General features: G+C 51.3%; 1 protein-coding gene across 2 annotated transcripts in view; it reads right to left on the reverse strand.

The window, feature by feature from the left end:
* FOCAD (focadhesin) overlaps positions 1-18494 on the reverse strand; it is a 1730079-nt gene that overhangs the window by 661291 nt on the left and 1050294 nt on the right. For both annotated transcript variants that reach the window (XM_085634390.1, XM_085634400.1), the window contains exon 37: positions 6194-6274. In XM_085634390.1, coding sequence (XP_085490516.1) covers positions 6194-6274 — 81 coding nt within the window. The remainder of the gene's footprint in view (positions 1-6193; positions 6275-18494) is intronic.

Raw genomic sequence — 18494 nt, forward strand, 5'->3', positions numbered from 1 at the left:
ACGTGTGTAGCGAAGCCCACGTCGCCGCCTGACAGATGTCCTGCAAAGGGACACCCCGTCCCAAAGCAGTAGTAGCTGCTGTGGCCCGAGTGGAGTGGGCACGCAGCCCAACAGGAGGGTCCTTTTTTGCCAAGGAGTAACAAATTTTGATGCACAAAACGACCCACCGAGAGATGGTCCGTTTGTGCACAGCTTTTCCCCTTCTTAGCACCCACGTATCCAACGAAAAGTTGGTCGTCCACCCGGAACTGCTTTGTGCGGTCCAAATAAAAGGAGCGCACGTTTTGGGTCCAGACGGTGGAGCCTCTCTTCCTCTTTGGAAGGATGCGGAGGCGGAAAGAAGGTGGGCAAGGTGACAGACTGCCCAAGGTGAAATGGAGTCACCACTTTCGGAAGAAAGGAGGGACGAGGCCGAAGGACAACCTTGTCCGGATGAACAGAGAGAAAAGGAGGCTTTGAAGATAAAGCCTGGAGCTCACTCACCCGTCTAGCCGAGGTGATGGCTACCAGAAAAGCAGTCTTAAGCGTCAGCAGACGAAGAGGACAATTATGAAGAGGCTCAAAGGGAGCGCACATTAGAAATGTGAGAACAAGATTCAAGTCCCACTGAGGCATTACAAAAGGGACAGGAGGGAACGTGTGAGTAATGCCTTTTAGAAAGCGTGTAACTACAGGGGACTTGAAAAGGGAAGGCTGATCAGGAAGCCGCAAGAAGGCAGAGATGGCAGCAAGATAACCTTTCAGGGTGCCCAGGGCAGAGCCCTGCCGGGCCAAGGAAAGAAGAAACAGTAGAACCTCAGAAAGAGGGGCGGAAAGGGGATCCACAGCCTTTGCTGTGCACCATGCCACAAATTTGTTCCACCGGCAGGCGTATACCGTCTTTGTGGAGGGACGCCTGGCTGCCAGAATGATATCACAGACTTCAGGAGGCAAGTCAAATGGCATCAACTGCCGCCGCTCAATCTCCACGCATGGAGGTGGAGGCTGGACAGGTTCGGGAGGAGGACCGTCCCCTGCTGCTGCGACAGAAGATCCTCCCGAAGGGGCAGACTTATCGGAGGATCGGTCAACATACTGAGTAGCTCGGGATACCAGTACCTTCGTGCCCAATCCGGAGCCACCAAGATGACTTGGGCCCGGTCGTGCCTGATCTTCTTCAGCACTCTGGGCAGAAGTGGTATAGGCGGAAAGGCGTACAACAGACCGCAACTCCACTCGTGACGAAAAGCGTCGCCGAGCGAGTGCCGCCTTGGAAATTCCAACGCGCAGAACTGCTGACATTGCGCGTTCTCTTCGGTGGCGAATAGATCTAACCAAGGCTCTCCCCACTGCTGAAAGAGACCTTGCGCCACTTCGGAGTTCAAACGCCATTCGTGATCCATCATGCACCGGCGGCTGAGTTCGTCTGCTCTGGCGTTCAGAGAGCCCGCCAGATGTTGAACCACTAGGGTGACGCCCTGGTGTTCCAGCCACGTCCAGAGGCGCAGAGCCTCCTGACAAAGGGTCCACGACCACACCCCGCCCTGTTTGTTGCAATACCACATGGCGGTGGTGTTGTCTGTGAACACCTGCACGACACTTCCCCTGACAGAGGGAAGGAAGGCTTTCAGTGCAAGTCGGATCGCTCTCAACTCCAACAGGTTGATGTGGAGACGAGACACTACGACATGCTCCGGTTGGGGAAGGGAGAGGCTCTTGCCCTTGACCCAATCGCGGTCCGTGAGCCACCACTGCAACTGCTGTGCAGTGCCCTCCGAGATCAAGACATGGTCGGACAGGTTGCCGTGATGCTGGGCCCACTGAAACTTCAGGTCCCACTGCAGAGCCCGCATGCGCCGCCTGGCGTGATGCACGAGTAGGATGCAGGAGGCCATCAGCCCCAGAAGCCGCAACACTAGCCTGACCGAAACCCAGGATAGAGGCCGAAAGATGGGAATCAGGGCCTGAATATCCTGGACCCGCTGTTCCGGCGGATAGACCCGGAACTGCGCCGAATCGAGAACCGCTACGATGAAGAGGAGCTTCTGAGAGGGACTCAAGTGTGACTTCGGCACGTTGATGGAAAATCCCAGCAAATGCAGGAGATCCGCCGTAGTCTGGAGGTGGGAGACGACTGTCTGGGGCGAGCCCGCCTTCAACAACCAGTCGTCGAGATAGGGGAAGACTGGAAACCCTGATCTGCGCAGATGAGCTGCGACCACCGTCATCACTTTCGTGAACACCCGAGGGGCACTGGTGAGGCCGAAGGGGAGCACGGTAAACTGAAAGTGCTCTTGGCCCACCGTGAACCGCAGGTAACGCCGGTGAGCCGGCAGGACGGGGATGTGGAAACCCCTTGGCCAAGAGGGCCGAAACTTCCTCGTGGAGAAGATTCAAATGATCCCCCGAGATACGGTGGTGCTGCGGTGGCATGGCTGGAGGGGTCGTCTCGAAGGGGAGGGAGTAGCCCCTTTGGACGATTTGCAGCACCCACCTGTCCGATGTGATGGACCGCCAGTGGAGCAGGTGATGGCGAACTCTGCCGCCCACTGGCGTGGAATGGGCCTGAAAGCTCGGACTAGGAAGGCTTTGAGGCGGATGCTGCCGGGGTGGATGTGGGCTGACCGCGTCGTCCTCCAGAACCGCCTCGGCGGAAACCACGTCCGCGACCGCGCGCAGGTTGGTTCTGCGGCTGGTGGCTAGGCGCACGTGAGGAGGCACCCCTTCCTTGGCCACGAAAGGGGCGAAAGGCGGAAGTTTGCGACCGCGGGGCCGAGAGGCCCAAGGACTTGGCCGTAGCCCGGGAGTCCTTAAAGCGATTCAGCGCACTGTCCGCTTTCTCGCCGAAAAGGCGAGTGCCATCAAAGGGCATGTCCATGAGGGTGCTCTGGACATCGCCCGAAAAGGACGTGGACCGCAGCCAGGCGTGACGTCTAAGTGCCACTGAGGTAGAAATCGCCCTACCCAGCGAGTCCGTAGTGTCAAGCCCACATCGGATAGCATGTCGCGCTGCATCCCTCCCATCGGCCAGAGCCTGGGTAAGTCGTGTCTGGACCTCCTCCGGACACAGGGGCAGCACGTCCTCCACCGTATCCCACAGAGAGTGGGAATAACGGTCCAAAAGACAGGCGGTGTTTAAAGACCGCAGACCCAAACTAAGGGAGCAGAACAGCTTTTTGCCGAACTGTTCCAGCCTCTTGGAATCCCGGTCCGGCGGAGCGGTCGGGAAGGAGGATTGGGAGGTAGAGGCCTGGATAACCAGGCTCTCGGGGGTAGGGTGTTGGGACAGAAAACTGGGGTCGCCCGGAGCAGGGCGGTGGCGCCTGGCGACGTTCCTGTCCACAGGAGGAACTGTGGAGGGCTTGGACCAGGTGCCCTGCAGAACGTCAGTGAGGGCCTCATTGAATGGCAGCAGAGGCTCAGTGGAGCTTGCTGCAGACTGAAGCACCTCAGTGAGGACGTTATTCCTCACAGCCACGGCAGGTAGCTCGAGCCCAAGGGCTGCGGCCGCCTTGCGCAGCACCACAGAGAAAGCAGCACCCTCCTCCGAAGCCACAGTCGGAGGAGAGATGAATCCAGTGTCCGGAGAGGTATCCAGACCACTGGCCTCCCCCAGTTCATCTGCCCAGTCCTGTGACAGTTGAGCCTGAGCGGCCATAGGATCCTCGGATCCCTCCAACTCGCCCCCATCATCCGATTCCTGGTATGCAGGAGGAAGGATCGGAGTCGGGCGATAGACAAAATGTGTCTCCAGCGGCGCCGAACGCGGCGTCCATCGACGCCGTATCGGCGCCGGGCCCGGAGCGGGGCTGAACTGGGGCTCGACGCCGAGCAGAGTCGGCGTCGGAGGTGGTACCGGTGTCGACGCCGGCGGAGGAGGCGTGACGAGGTCGACCGGCATCGCTGGGGACTCGGGAACGGGTCCCTCGGGCGCTTGCGGCGTCGAGGCCGGAGCCGTCGACGGCGCCGGGGCCGGAGCCGCCGGCAGGCAAGGTTGCCCAGTCGGGTCCGCGGGGCCCGAAGGCGCGCCAGCGGGCGTCGACGGCGGAGCCAGGTTCCTCATGGCCGAGAGGAAGGCACTAACTTCCGCCGGCGTCGCGTCAGTCCCAGGGACCGGCGGGTACGGGGACTTGCGCGGCGCCTGCGGCTCCGCTGGAGCCGCGGGGGTGGAACCACCCTGACCCTCGGCCGAGTCGCGCGACCGGCGAGGGGGATCCGAAGAGCGGTGTCGCCTCTTGGACTTCTTGGAGTGCTTCGATTTACCCGAAGACTTGGAGCCAGACGATCGATGATGACGTCCGCTGCGGCTCCGCGACCGATCCTTGGACCTCCTCCTGGACCGGGATCGAGAGGGGCGCGGAGCCGAGTGGTGAAGCTCGAGAAGCTTACGGGACCGCTCCCGTCTAGCCTTCGAGGTCAGGGCCTTGCAGTCCGAACACGACGCCGCGTCGTGGTCGAGGCCCAAGCAGTAAAGGCACCGGCGGTGATGGTCCGTAACCGACATCAAGCGGTTGCAGTCAGCACAGGCTTTAAAACCAGGCATCCTACCGGCACCGGAGTCGAGACAAGATCAAAAAGGATCGAAAAAAGTTAGTCAAAAAGTGACTAAAGGGGTAGCTCTCCCGGATCTGCACTTACTGGCGCGGAAAAAAGAAGAACTGACGTCAGCGCGCGAGGGCGGCGTCTAAGTACTCCGACAACGTCATTCCGGCGCACGACGCCGACGACGGACGCGGAGCCGCAGACGACGCCTAGCGACGCGCAAGGGGTATTGCTGACGAAAAATCTTCCGGATCCAGTCTGACGCCTGGGGATATTCTAAGGTGAGGAATCTAACTAACGTGTTTCTTTCAGATAAGCTGAGCGCTATCCTGTGATTTAGAGGATTGTTCTTCGAGACCGGTGGCGGTATCGTGTGACAGAGGAGCAAGGTACACACTCGTCAATGCTGATGGGGGAGTCTGAGAGAATTATGCCCCCCGCCTGACCTTTTACCTGTTCTTTTGCGTAAACTGATGGTGTGGTGTTACTGTGATCAGGGTTCCTCTTTCTAAGGAGGTTGTGAAACATTATAGGAATGGTTGGTGGGCGGGAGGGACTGGTGTGATTAGGAGAGGGTTGGTCAATAGTACGGGGCACTGTTGGTTCTGAAACTAAGATATCCTCACACTTGCTAATTAGGGTATCAATTCTGTCAAGGACGCAGTTGATAGCTGCGTGCTTTTGAAGTTTCCTTGCCTTTTCCGCTTTACTTGCCCCGCTGTTGTTGCTACTTCCCGCAGCAATGCCCTCCATAGTTTTCTGTTTGCCCATGATTAACAAAAATAGGATGGATTCAGCAGTTCACAAATAGTAACACAACGATCGTTAATTATAAGGGCCAACTTTGCTAGTTAACGTCATAAACTAGAAAGATGTAAGTCTGTGGGACAAAGTTCAGATAAGTTAGTACTTAAAGAGTGTCTCACGCGCCACAGAAAATCTCCGCAAACAAGGAGAAAATTAGCACAGTACCTTGTGAGATTGCTTGGAGGCTACTGCAAATAAGGGCGCAATCCAAACGTAGGATGAAAGAGGGATGGCCCTGCCCTGCTTCTTCCTGGCAAGGACGGGCCCGCCCTTCGCCCGGGCGCGTCCCGCGCTGCGGTGTTAGAAGGCGCTTTTGAGCGCGCCAGGAATTGCAGGCTCCTCCCTCCTGGGAGCAGGGTGATCTGGGACTTGGAGTCCCCCTCATGTTTACTGCTGCCGGGTGGGAGATCAGCGTGTCCCCCACTGCGGTGTTGAAAGGCGCTTTTGAGCATGCCAGGTATTGCAGGCTCCTCCCTCCTGGGAGCAGGGTGATCTGGGACTTGGAGTCCCCCTCGTGGATACTGCCGCCGGGTGAAAGATCAGCGCGTTCACAAATAAACATTGAAATCACAAAAAAAAGTTTTTCTGGGGACTTAAACATTGTAGGAGTTTGTGATAGTTTTCTGATACCACAGTTCTTCAGGTACTAACACAGTTATCTCAGCGTATATTTCCAAATGATTTTATTTGTGCTTTCTACCTGGAGATAAATCTACTGCTAAGATCCTGCTCTATACGTTTGTATTCATTCAGCAAACTGCACATATAGCCATCTATACTTAAATCCTTCACGGTACAATCCCTACAAAACGTGATTAACCGGAAATAAAAAAACAATTTTGGAATGGCTGATTATTTTTCTCACCTTTCTTTCCTGCTTCAATAATGAAGTCTGTGGCCGTTCTGATGACACTTTTTTCATTCAAGTAACCAAAGTCTGGGGGAACTGAAAAGGTAGAAAAAATATAATCACATTTGAGATAATTTACTGATGAAAGCAAAAATCCACATTTTACATTGCAGAGTAAAAAAGGACTTTCCATACAAAAGGAAAGAACGACAGCCTAACAGACAAAAGTAAAGGAGGTAATAACTATGACGGCATAAGTGATGAAGATGAAAACCATGATAAAATTCAGTGTATACGAAAGTAAACCAGATTAGAGGGACTCAGCCATATAGCATGAAAACATTCAAGATTTATTTAAATGCCTCATCAATTTCCTAGTTGCCGAGAAACATAGAAGGCATACCAGTGCATTGACTAGAGAAAGTTAGGAGTATGAAATTTTTTTTTAAATATATGAAAATTGTTGAGTGCAGCAAAGCACTGGAAATTAACCTTTGGGCTGACAAGAGAAATATTGTTAAAACTGACACAAAGCACCCTCACCTTGAGCTCACTGCCTTACCTATCCTGGGGCTGCCTAAGTAATTATCTAATTTTGGGTCATTTTGGTTACAGGAATTGGAGTCTTTATAAATGTAAAATTACCTACAGTAAGTAAGAGTAGTGGGTAAGGTTTGAAGAACTGTGGCAAATGATTTAAGCCTGTAGCTAATAAAGACACTACCTACAAAGATTTTTTCATAGAATACAGATAATTGATCATAAGTTGTCAATGTATGACATAATATATATTGATGTTGGAGTGCCTGTGACATGTAAACAAGTGTTGACTTTCAGATTTGGAAGGTTTTGATATAATAAACTATTCTCTGTAATATACAGAATGTTCATTTTGAAAGTAGATTAAAAATATAAATGCTATAATTTAAATCAACCCATCAAAAAATCCTAAAATAAGAAATATGCAGTCATGGTATAACATAATTGAAAGGAAACAAACATACATTTTTACCTTCTCCGCATTAGTTATCAGATCTCAATCTATTATATCATATGAATCCATCGCTTACGTTCAGTAAACCTTATAGGTAAGCAGTCTTTATACTTTCAGATTACTCACCTACCAGGCCTCTAACTGGACCTAGAAATACTTCCAGTATTGATAATGCATGCCAGAATGGCAACATCATCCCCGAAGGAAGTTATATTTTGCCATTCCGCCCACAAACGAGATTTGTCTATTTTTACTGAATTTCATACACAAAGAAAATACTTCTTGTTCTTACCCTCCTTAACATGACCAGGTTTCCCTAATACACAACAGATCATTTAACATAAACTACCTGTCCTTCCCCTTCTTCCTTTCATCAAAACTCTTCTTCTGCTTCACTTTGGAGTCCTCGACATAGGCCCTGACTAGCAAGTTTAGGTCCTAAATCGAGATACCCTGTCTAAGCCACTTGGTCATCAGTGGTAGTTTTCCTGCTCTGCAGCAGTGCAAAAAAGGACCACTTTGGTGATGTGGAATGGTCTAGTATTACCAAACTATGGCCCTCACAGCATTAGAAACAGTACAATTGTTGCATAAAGTCCACTGTATGTGCTCATCCAGCACTCAATTCATGCACTCAACAAGACCATTAGCTTGAGGCTGCTACAGAGAGCTTCTGATATGCTTCACACAACTGTATCTCCAGAATTTTTCCACCTTGGCAAATACAAACCATACAAGATTATGAGAGATTAGGGTATCTGGGAGCCAAGCCCCCAAAAACATGTCTTTCAGAAATCTACGACCACTCTGGAATTGGGCTCTGTGACAAACCTGACTTCTGATGACTTGGAAAGGAAGTCCATTAGGAAAAAGGAGGGCAGAAACTATATTGAAAAGAATTGACAGGTCTAATCAAATCAGTGGCAATCTCCTTTCATGGGCCGAAGGCAATTAAAGTGGCATCAAGGGTGAAGATGACACTTTGACGTTCTTCTCACAACTAGAGTAGATCACACATTCTTTAAACAAGTGGTTAATCTCCCTAGCCATTAGTAGCCACCAAAATGCAAACAGAACCCTGGGCATAGCCAAGGAATAACCAAAATGTTTCAAATGAGCACTGGCAATTAAAGCTGACCTCAAGCTCCCAGGTGCAATCAACTTATCTAGTCTCATGATTAGAACATCTGAGGCAAAAGCCAGAAGCCCCAATCCAAGCTATTTTCTGTGGGTCAACTGATAAACACGTTTTAAAGACATCTTCTAACAATGCCTAGCTCCAGTCTGCTTCAGAGAAAGCAAACAGACTTTCAATATTTTTTTTTCTAACTTACTTTATTTAGAATTCTTTGGCAAGACACAGCATAACAGTGCAAGATTAGGTTGATGTACAAGCATGGCATTACAGCAAGCCCAATCGTCAATAGTATATAACATTGCATTTCCCCCATATGTGTTTATGCTTCTTAGAACAGCCACTCAATATTAACCAAAGCAAGTAGGCAATTCTCACGCTCATCATCATGCTTCTCCTAAGTGACTCCCTCAACAACAGAACACCTAGGCAAATAATCAGTCCTAGCATTTCTATCCCAGGGATGTCCATAGTGTCAAATTGATACTACAAAAGTTTAGTTGTGAATCTTGCTATTTTTGGCATTCTGCCCCGGTCATTAGACCCACCAAGAAGATATAAACTAGAGGCTTGTGATCAGATTGGATGAGGAAACGCCTTCAACTGACATGGTTGTGAAACATTTGGATACACCACCAACACACCAATAGTTCTTATTCAAAGAGGGAGTAATAAAACTCTGCAACTTTGAGAACCAGTGAGGTGCAACCAATCTTTCCTGTTTCAGTAACATTTTCTTGAGAAAAGAACAGTATACAAAATTAAATTTTTGGCATCACCTGTAAGGAAACAAGTTAAAGCAGGATTGTATGGTTTCAAGCCTTTGACTCCAATTGGCTATCTATTAATCCAACTGAAGGCCTGATGACATTCAACATCCCAAAGGAACAGGGTACTTTTCTTGAGCAAGTTAGTGAGAGGTTTACCTCCTAAAGCATAGTCAGGGACAGAACAAGAATAAGATTCACTAACACCCAGAAAGGACTTCCCTCTCACCTTGCCATCAGGAGGCTGAACATCAACAATAGCCTTCACAAGACCTGGCATCTGCTGAATTCCATCACTAGAAATTAAATGGCCCAGAATGGCTTTCAGAAAATCACACTTCTTCCCATTCAGCACCACACCACGATCTTGGAGGATAGCTTAGATCACACTCAAAATATGATCAAGCTCTTCTCAGTGAATAGCAAAAATTAGTTCATCTTGTTAAACTGCTACACCATTAACTAACCCTTGGAAACAAATTAAACATTATGTGTTGGTAAATGGATGTCACAGAGGTCAACCTAAATGTCACATGGCAATACTGAAATTTTGCTACTGGGGAAATGAAAAGAGTAAAGTGCCCGTAAAAGTGGAGAACCATTTTGCATCTCCAACGAGAACCAACATTTCAGGTTTTTTTGGGCAAGGGTTGTGAATCAACCCGAATCTCCTTCCTCAGGTTATGGAGATCAACACAGACACTCAACTCAACTCGCCACTCAATTAATGTTCCACCAACAAAGACGTCAACTACAAAAATGACTCTATTAACATAACAAGTTCCTCTACTCTGATCTTATGCTTTGACTTATTTGTCTTGCCTAAACCACCCAAAAATACCTTGGGGTACTTGTTCATGAACTCTTCCATCAGTCTGCTGCCTCTTATGATCAATATTTGTTCCCCGGAACCAGGTCTCAATATATTTGGAAAAGGCCTTGGTGGAACCACCCAAGAATGTTAAGGCCCTTGACAGACACACAGGCTTTGACCTAAATGCGCCACATCAGGCTCTGAAAGTAAACCCAACAGTTTTATTTTGCAAACTTTACATGAGACTGGGTTGCGATCTGGTGGTTGCAAAACTTTGTGTTCCTAAGTTCTCATGAACAAATCTTTCATGTGGTCACATTAGGCCCGAGTAGGTACACCACCATTTTACATGCTCACATTTCAAAGTTGCCATCTTTTCTTAAACGCTGACATTTGACATATTTGCTTGCATGCCTATGCAGGATAGTTTCTGAAATGGCTTTGCTTATATTTACACTTCTTCATAGGCATATTATTTAGTGCCTTGAACACGCTGCCCAAAATGCTGTTGTTTGTTATTGCCCTCTCAACAACAGAGATATCACGAAAGTATCAACAATAGAGGCCTGAGTGAGGCTTTGGTATGATTACATGAGTGAAGTTTATTATATAAACACTCCTTTGTTAGACAGAGGAGCTTTTTGCTGACACTGCTGAGGTCACCCCATGCTGAAATTCCAGCCCAGATGACTCTTGTTTACCTCCTGCGGGTAACGATACCCAGATCTTCATCAACACTGGCTCCCTGATGACACTTACCCACAGGTAACGGGGGTAGTTAGATCAGCCCACAGGGATTCTGGCATATTCACCCACCCTAGACACAGAAGGATTTGTAGCGCTAGGTAGAAGCACAAACGCACAAGTTACTACTTGTGTAACAATATATATGTAAGAGACATTACTTAATGATAGATTCCTTACCTTAGAATATCCCCAGCCATCAGACTGGATCCGGAACATTTTGCTAGCAGTACCCTTGCGCGTCAGTAGGTGGCGTCCTGCGGCTCCGCGTCCGTCGCTGGCGTTGTAAGCACCGAGATGACATCACAGAGACTACTTAGGCGCCACCCATGCGCGCTGATGTCAGTTCTGTACACGACTTTCCGCGTCAAGAACGCAGAGCCATGCAAGAAACTGACCACTGGTGCCATGAAACTAGGGTCCTGAAAGGGATGACCTTAACCCTAGAAGTACGAGTTACTTACCTTTGGTAACGATGTATCTGGTAGAGACGATTCTAGCCGCAGATTCCTTCACGTAGAATTATCCCCAGGCGTGAGACTGGATCCGGAAATTTTTGCCACAGAATCCCTGAGCGCCGGGGGCGGGGCGACATCACGCGACTCCGCCCAGGCGTCGTCCGCGTACGTGACGTCAGCAAGGTCAAATAAGACCCGCCCCGGCGTGCCTACGTCAATTTTCTTCGGAGAACTTTTCCGCACCACAACGCGGAATCACCAGATAAAAAACGGTGGGAGCATGGGACCAGTGTGCGAAGAGCAGAACAGTTGGCAAGAAACGGGGACTAACAACACCACCAGGGTTTTGCCAACACCTCAGACCCCAAGGGCAGGGAAAGAAGAAAGAAGAAGAACAATCAGAAACCTGCGCAGCCACCATGCCCGACCATAGACAACCTCCCATCCCTGTGCCCCGAAAGGAAGAACAGGCATAAAAGGCATGGCACATGTAGGAAGCCCACCCCCTCATCCTGATCAAGGAAGGGGACCAGTCCCAAGACGGACAGGGACAACAAACCACCAAGCCACCCCAACCTAGAGGGCAACCACCCACAAGGACAATGGCAAGACATTGCCAGAGGACCTTCAAACCAGCGGACAGTAATGGAAGGAAGGGAGGGGAGGGAGGACAAGGATAGAAGCAATGCCCCCCCCCCAAACCTGGAGTAGCCAGAGCAGCAGGGCACCAGCGCACTGAAACCCCATCCTCCAAAGAACCAATGGAGGAAGGAACCGCCTCCAGACGGAGCCACCCATCAAGAACAAGGAAGGCACTCACAGGAGACACAGCCCCCCACCGGGAGGCGAGTACCGAAGACCAACCCAAGGGCCCTCTCAGAATAGGGGAGGAAGGGCAGGCCGTGAAGGAATCTGCGGCTAGAATCATCTCTACCAGATACATCGTTACCAAAGGTGAGTAACTCGCACATCTGATAGAGACTACTAGCCGCAGATTCCTTCACGTAGAATAGATACCCTAGCAATACCCCTGGGAAGGAGGGTCTGCGAAAGGACCACACCGGCCAATGCAGAACAGAGGGCCCCACAGGGAACCAGATCTGTGGACCAGGTAGAACCTCGCCCCTGCCAGGCCAAGGGAACCACCACAAGCAGAACTCCACTGACCCCAAGTGGATGTAGGAGGGAAAGAAGGCTGAAGAAGCTCGTACACTCACAGCAGAGGAACCAAGGGCAAGGGCTGAGAGGCCGAAGCACCTCACTCCCCCACAAGGCAGCATAGCTTCCGTCGAATGCCAAGACAGGAAGACAGAAGAAGAAGAAGAAGCCTAGAGAGCCCAAGGAAACTAGGGAGAAGGCGAAACCACTCCAGATGGAGAGCAGCCTGTCAGCCAGAAAAATGCCGACAGTCAAGGCCAGAAGCAAGAAGAACAGCCAGAGGCCCCAGCAAGACCAAGTAGGCAAAGCCTGGCAAGGGACATCCCAGACCGCAGAACGGAAGCAGGGAGAGGAGAGGCCTGGGCCACCACCACAAGTGGCCGCGCACACGACCTCAGGAAGCAAAAGCAACCTACGTAAACACCAAGGAAAACAGGTAGCCGAATGCGGCCAGAACCCTCCAGCAGAGCACAAGCCATATGACAGCTACCATAACCCCACATAGGGCAGGTGAAGTCCCAACATATGGGAACCCTCTTTGGAAGGACTTCCGCAGCAGAGGAACAAACAAAAGAACCACAGGGAAAAAAACATCCCCGCTACAGGCTTGACAGTAGCCCAAGCAAAGTAGAAGGCCCAATCTCAGGGCCAAGTCTGCGCTACAACTCCTGCAGAACTCACAACAACAAGGGGCCGTCCAGCAGCCAACAAAGCCCAAGTTCCAAGGAAGGACTTAAACGGCCAGAAACACATACTCCACAACCATAAACGCCAGCCTAAGAAGACCTAAAAGTAACCCTAACTCAGAAGTCACTGAGGGACAGAGGAGGAGGAAGACGGAGCCCTGCCAAGAGCCTCTGGATGGCGGAGTCAGCCAGGGCATGAAACAACAGACTGCCATCAAATGGGAGATCAATGAGCCTCTCCCGAATATTTTCGGGGAAGACGCCATCCTGAAGCCAAGCATGGCGACGGAGAGCGACCGAGGAAGCAATGGCCCGGACCAGCGCCTCAGAGACGTCTAGAGCGGAGAGGAGAATAAACGCTGCAAGGTCCCGGCTGTGAGAAGTTGGCCTGATATGTAGTGCTCACTATTCTAGTGATCACTGTGTATCATTCCAAACGACCCTTATTGATGATTGGTTGTAAGTCAACCTTATAGACCAGCTATCCTAGTAGCGTGGATACGAGCAGTCTTAGGCTAAACTCTAGAGGGCGTGTTAAGCCAGCTGTTTACCATCACATATACCCCTTGAACACCAAGTGAAAGGACACCACACAAGTTGTTATGAAAATAAAAGGATATTTATTTCTAACAAGACTACCCTGGCTCTTTATGAGTCAGGGAGCTAAGCACACTACAAAACTCTTAGGAAAATACTTCAGTTGCACAATTTACACAAATGCCCGAGGGGCACGAGAAACCATCTACACTAACAGTGAAATGCGAATGGTTAGTGTCTGGAGGTACTGATTCCGGAGTGTTCCGATCAGTGGGACTAAACAAAAAGGAACTGGACACTTGTAGAGCGAACCTGCGGTGGAGCACCGAGATGCTCGAGTTACCTAGCCCGGAGGCTGCGGCTGCGTGAAGTTCGGCAAGATGTCGGGAGTCCTCGTGTAGTCTCAGGAGCCTGAAAGAAGAAGTTGCTGGCAGGCGACCAGTGTCGATGTTCAGAGCGATCCAAGCCTGGATCGGTGATGAAGGAAACCTGAAAGCAGAGGGGACTCAGTTCTCAACCGCTAGCCAGCGATCGTGTGGGTACCAGGGGGGTACCGGCTGAAGTCACCTCGACCAGGTGAGTGGGTGACGTCGGACTCGGCTGTTCCTCGGACCAGGAGGCGCGGCGGCGACCAGGATGGAGGGCGAGCTGTCCCACGAAGGTGTCTGCTGTCGATGATGCTGGGCCCAGGAAGGGGCAGCGGATCTTGGCAGTGGCAACCCAAGCGGGGGAGTCAAGATGGCGTCGGGAGTGGACCAGGAGGGTCCGTGGTACTCCTCTGTTGAAGGGGAGCAAGAGCCAGTCTGGAGCAACCAGACCGGTGATGCAAATAGTCTGGGAGCGTCGTGAAGAGGGCCACAAGCCGGTCGGCAAGTGGTCGGACAACGCTGGGAACAGCAAGAAGCGGAAGGGCCCCCACGCAGATCTCGTGGATGCTGGGGAGACAGACTTCGATGCTGGAGCTGCTCAGGGTTTAGGGCTTCTCAAACCCTAGGTGCACTCACTCGAGGGTCCCTCGGTGGGCGTGCTAGATAAGCGTCGTGCAGGTTCTGAAGATAGCCGGTCCCGCAGGTCTCGTCACACCTACGACTCTCAGCTGGGCTGATGAGGTAGGTAAAAGGTCAGAGATGGCAGGGAACTCGGGTCTCGTCGAGCTGGGCAGTCTTGATCCGTAGGAGACGTACAGCAAACCGCAAGCGCTTAGGTGGTGCCTGCTGGTGCAGGGTGGCTACTCCTTAGCCACAAGGGAGAGTCTTCAGAAATAGTCAAGAGTTCCTTTCGTGGAAAGTGGTTCGTGATTCGGAGTTACCCGATTATCTGATTATCCAATTTGGGAAGGGGACTCGCTCCTACCTTTATTCTAAGAAAAGGGGCTGGCCCGTGACTAGGTTCTACCTATGGGTGGAGCCAGGAGGGGGGTGGTTACACCCCTATCCTTTGTCCGGCTTCGCGCCAGCTCAGGGGCTGGTGTGCCCCCGAAACTGGTTTGAGCCGGGCTATGCACAGTGAGCACCGGGGTGCCACTTGCAATCACCTTCCTTTCAGCCCTGCCTACCTGGGATACACAAACCCTGTCTGGGATGGTGCTAACACCGCCCTCGACAGGAAACCCTTTGTCCAAGCTCCCCTTGCTGGAAGGTCCCCCAGCAGCAGGAGGTCAGACTTGTGTCTGGTGGCAGCATCCATTTTGTGATGCTGAGGCTTGAGTCAACTTTAACCGGGGTTCAAGGTTACTTCCATGTCGTGTCCCTCTAAAAGGGGGGAATGCTAACCCCGTCGCCAGGACTGGCGAGGGGTTCGTATTCCCATTCGTATGACACCTTACTCGACATGTGTAGGTGGTGCGATGCCAAAGTTAGCAAATAACCGCAAGGATTATAATGCATTACAAGTAGTTGGCCCGCGTCACCATGGAACGGCTATTAGGACTTGGTTCCGCAAGCCGTCGACGGGCTCAGCTCGCGCCAGAGCACCGTCCCACATGATTCCCTGCACTCTGCCTTCAGGATTGATAAGGCCTGCTATAGGAGTGACTGATAGGAATCCATGTGTCCATTTTAGGGTTTAGGTGTAGGAATACTACACCTATAGCAACGGGTGATTACACCACGTGGCCCCAACTGTCATGCAGCCAGTTGTGTCAGATTTGGGCAGCCATTCCAGGGGTGGCATAATACATGCTTCAGCCCCTGGTAGGCCCTGGGTACACCGATGCCCTGGATACCTGTGGTATGCTGAGACAGGGACTGACAAGGCGGCCCAGTTCCAATTAGTGGATGCACCTAAGGTACATGGGTGTTAATTTCGAGAGAGAACAGCTAGGCTGTGGGTCTGATTGGCAGGCCCACAGCCGGAGAAAGTCGTAAACCAATGAAGCAAAAAGCAAAAAAAATCTGGGTGATCATAGGATTGCAGACCCTACTCTCCTACATGACCCCCCCCCAAACTTTGGGACAATAAGCTAACCTTGACCAGGTGAGTCTTCTTGCTCTAAGTGGAAATACCTGGAGAGCCCATCTGCATTGCCATGATCAGTGCCAGGTCTATGCTCCACTGTGAAGTCCATCCCCTGTAGGGAAATGGACCACCTAAGTAGTTTGGGGTTTTCACCCTTCATTTGATTTAGCCACAAGAGGGGCTTATGGTCGGTCTGAATCTTGAAGTGAGTGCCAAACAAGTATGGCCTCAACTTCTTCAGGGCCCAAACCACAGCAAAGGCCTCCCTCTCAATAGCTGACCAATTCTTCTCTCTGGGGGTCAGCCTCCTGCTAATAAAAGCTATGGGCTGGTCATGACCATCAAAATTCAGTTGCGATAGAACAGCTCCCACACCCAGCTCCGAAGCGTCTGTTTGGACAATGAATGGTTTGGAGTAGTCTGGACTCTTTAGGATAGGTGCTGTGCACATGGCCTGCTTTAGGTCATCGAATGCCTTCTGACAGCTTGCTGTCCACTGAACTTTTTTTGGCATCTTTTTACTTGTCAGGTCGTTTAGCGGGGTCACAATGGATCCATAATTTCTGACAAATTTCCGGTAATAACCAGTCAGGCCCAAGAAAGCTCGAACCTGAGTCTGGGTGGTTGGAGGAGCCCAGTCCTGGATGGCCTGTATTTTGCTCTCCAACGGTTGAACCTGGCCTCCACCTACAAGGTGGCCCAGGTATACAACCTGTGTCTGCCCTATCTGGCACTTGGTGGCCTTGATAGTGAGGCCTGCCCTCTGCAGGGCCTCTAACACTTTCCTCAGGTGGACCAGGTGATCCTCCCAGGTGGAGCTAAAGACAGCGATATCGTCCAGATACGCCGCACAGAAGTCGTCCAACCCAGTGAGAACTCGATTCACCAGCCTTTGGAAGGTGGCAGGTGCATTTTTCAAACCAAAGGGCATTACCACGAACTGATAATGCCCACCCGGGGTAGAAAATGCTGTTTTGGGCTTGGCCTCCTCAGCTAACCTGATTTGCCAATACCCAGCTGTCAGGTCAAACGTACTTAAGTAGTTGGCCGAGGCCAACCGGTCGATAAGTTCGTCTGCTCTTGGTATCGGGTGGGCGTCAGTCTTAGTGACCGCATTGAGACCTCTGTAGTCCACGCAAAACCTCATCTCTTTCTTACCGCCCTGGGTGTGAGGTTTCGGCACGAGCACTACGGGACTAGCCCAGGGGCTGTCCGAGGGTTCAATGACTCCCAGCTCCAACATTTTCTGCACCTCTGTCTTGATGCAGTCTCTGACATGATCAGGCTGCCGATAGATTTTACTCTTTACGGGCAGACTGTCCCCAGTGTCGACCTCATGGGTACACCACTTGGTCTGACTGGGTGTCAGAGAGAACATATGTCGCAAAGATTGAAGAACCTGTTTACAATCCTCTTGTTGATGTCCAGAGAGGCTGCCACAAAAGACAACACCGTCTACTGATCCATCGTCAGGGTTCTGAGAGAGCAGGTCTGGGAGAGGGTCACTCTCCTCCTCCTGTCCCTCATCTGTGGCCATGAGCAAGCCCATGCCCTCCCTGTCGACATATGCCTTGAGCCTGTTTACATGGAGCACCCTGTGGGGGCTCCGGGGAGTTCCCAGGTCTACCAAGTAGGTGACCTCTCCCTTTTGCTCAATGATCGTGTGGGGCCCAGACCATTTGTCTTTGAGTGCTGCTGGGGCCACTGGCTCCAGCACCCACACCTTCTGTCCAGGCTGGTACGCAGTCAGGACAGCCTTTTGGTCGTGCCAAGCTTTCTGTAATTCTTGGCTCGCCTCCAGGTTTTTAGACGCCTTTTCCATGTACTCCGCCATCCGCGAGCGGAGACCGAGCACATAGTCCACAATGTTGGATGCCGGCTTTCTGAGAGGTCTCTCCCATCCTTCCTTTACCAAACAAAGGGGTCCCCTTACAGGATGTCCGAACAGAAGCTCAAAAGGGCTGTAGCCAACCCCCTTCTGCGGGACCTCTCTGTAGGCGAACAAGAGGCAGGGTATCAGGACATCCCATCTCCGCCGAAGCTTTTCAGGTAGTCCGTGAATCATCCCTTTTAGGGTCCTGTTGAATCTCTCAACAAGCCCATTGCATTGTGGGTGATAGGGTGTGGTGAACTTGTAGTTGACACCACATTCCTTCCACATAGCAGTCAGATATCCCGACATGAAGTTTGCACCTCTGTCTGAGACGACCTCCTTAGGGAAGCCCACTCTGGAGAACACTCCAAGTAGGGCCCGTGCCACCACAGGGGCTGTAGTGGTCCTAAGGGGAATAGCTTCAGGATACCTGGTGGCGTGGTCCACCACCACCAGTATAAACTTGTGCCCTGATGCTGTCTGGGGTTCCATTGGTCCGACAATGTCGATCCCCACTCGTTCAAAGGGTACCCCCACCACTGGTAGTGGTATGAGGGGGGCCTTTGTCGTGCCACCTGACTTACCACTGGCTTGGCAAGTGACACAGGAGCGGCAAAACTCCTTCGTATCTTCGGACATGTGGGGCCAGTGAAAGTGTGGAACAATTCTGTCCCAAGTCTTATTCTGGCCTAA

This window comes from Triturus cristatus, chromosome 2_1, assembly GCF_964204655.1.
Source record: "Triturus cristatus chromosome 2_1, aTriCri1.1, whole genome shotgun sequence".
Taxonomy (NCBI): Eukaryota; Metazoa; Chordata; class Amphibia; order Caudata; family Salamandridae; genus Triturus; species Triturus cristatus.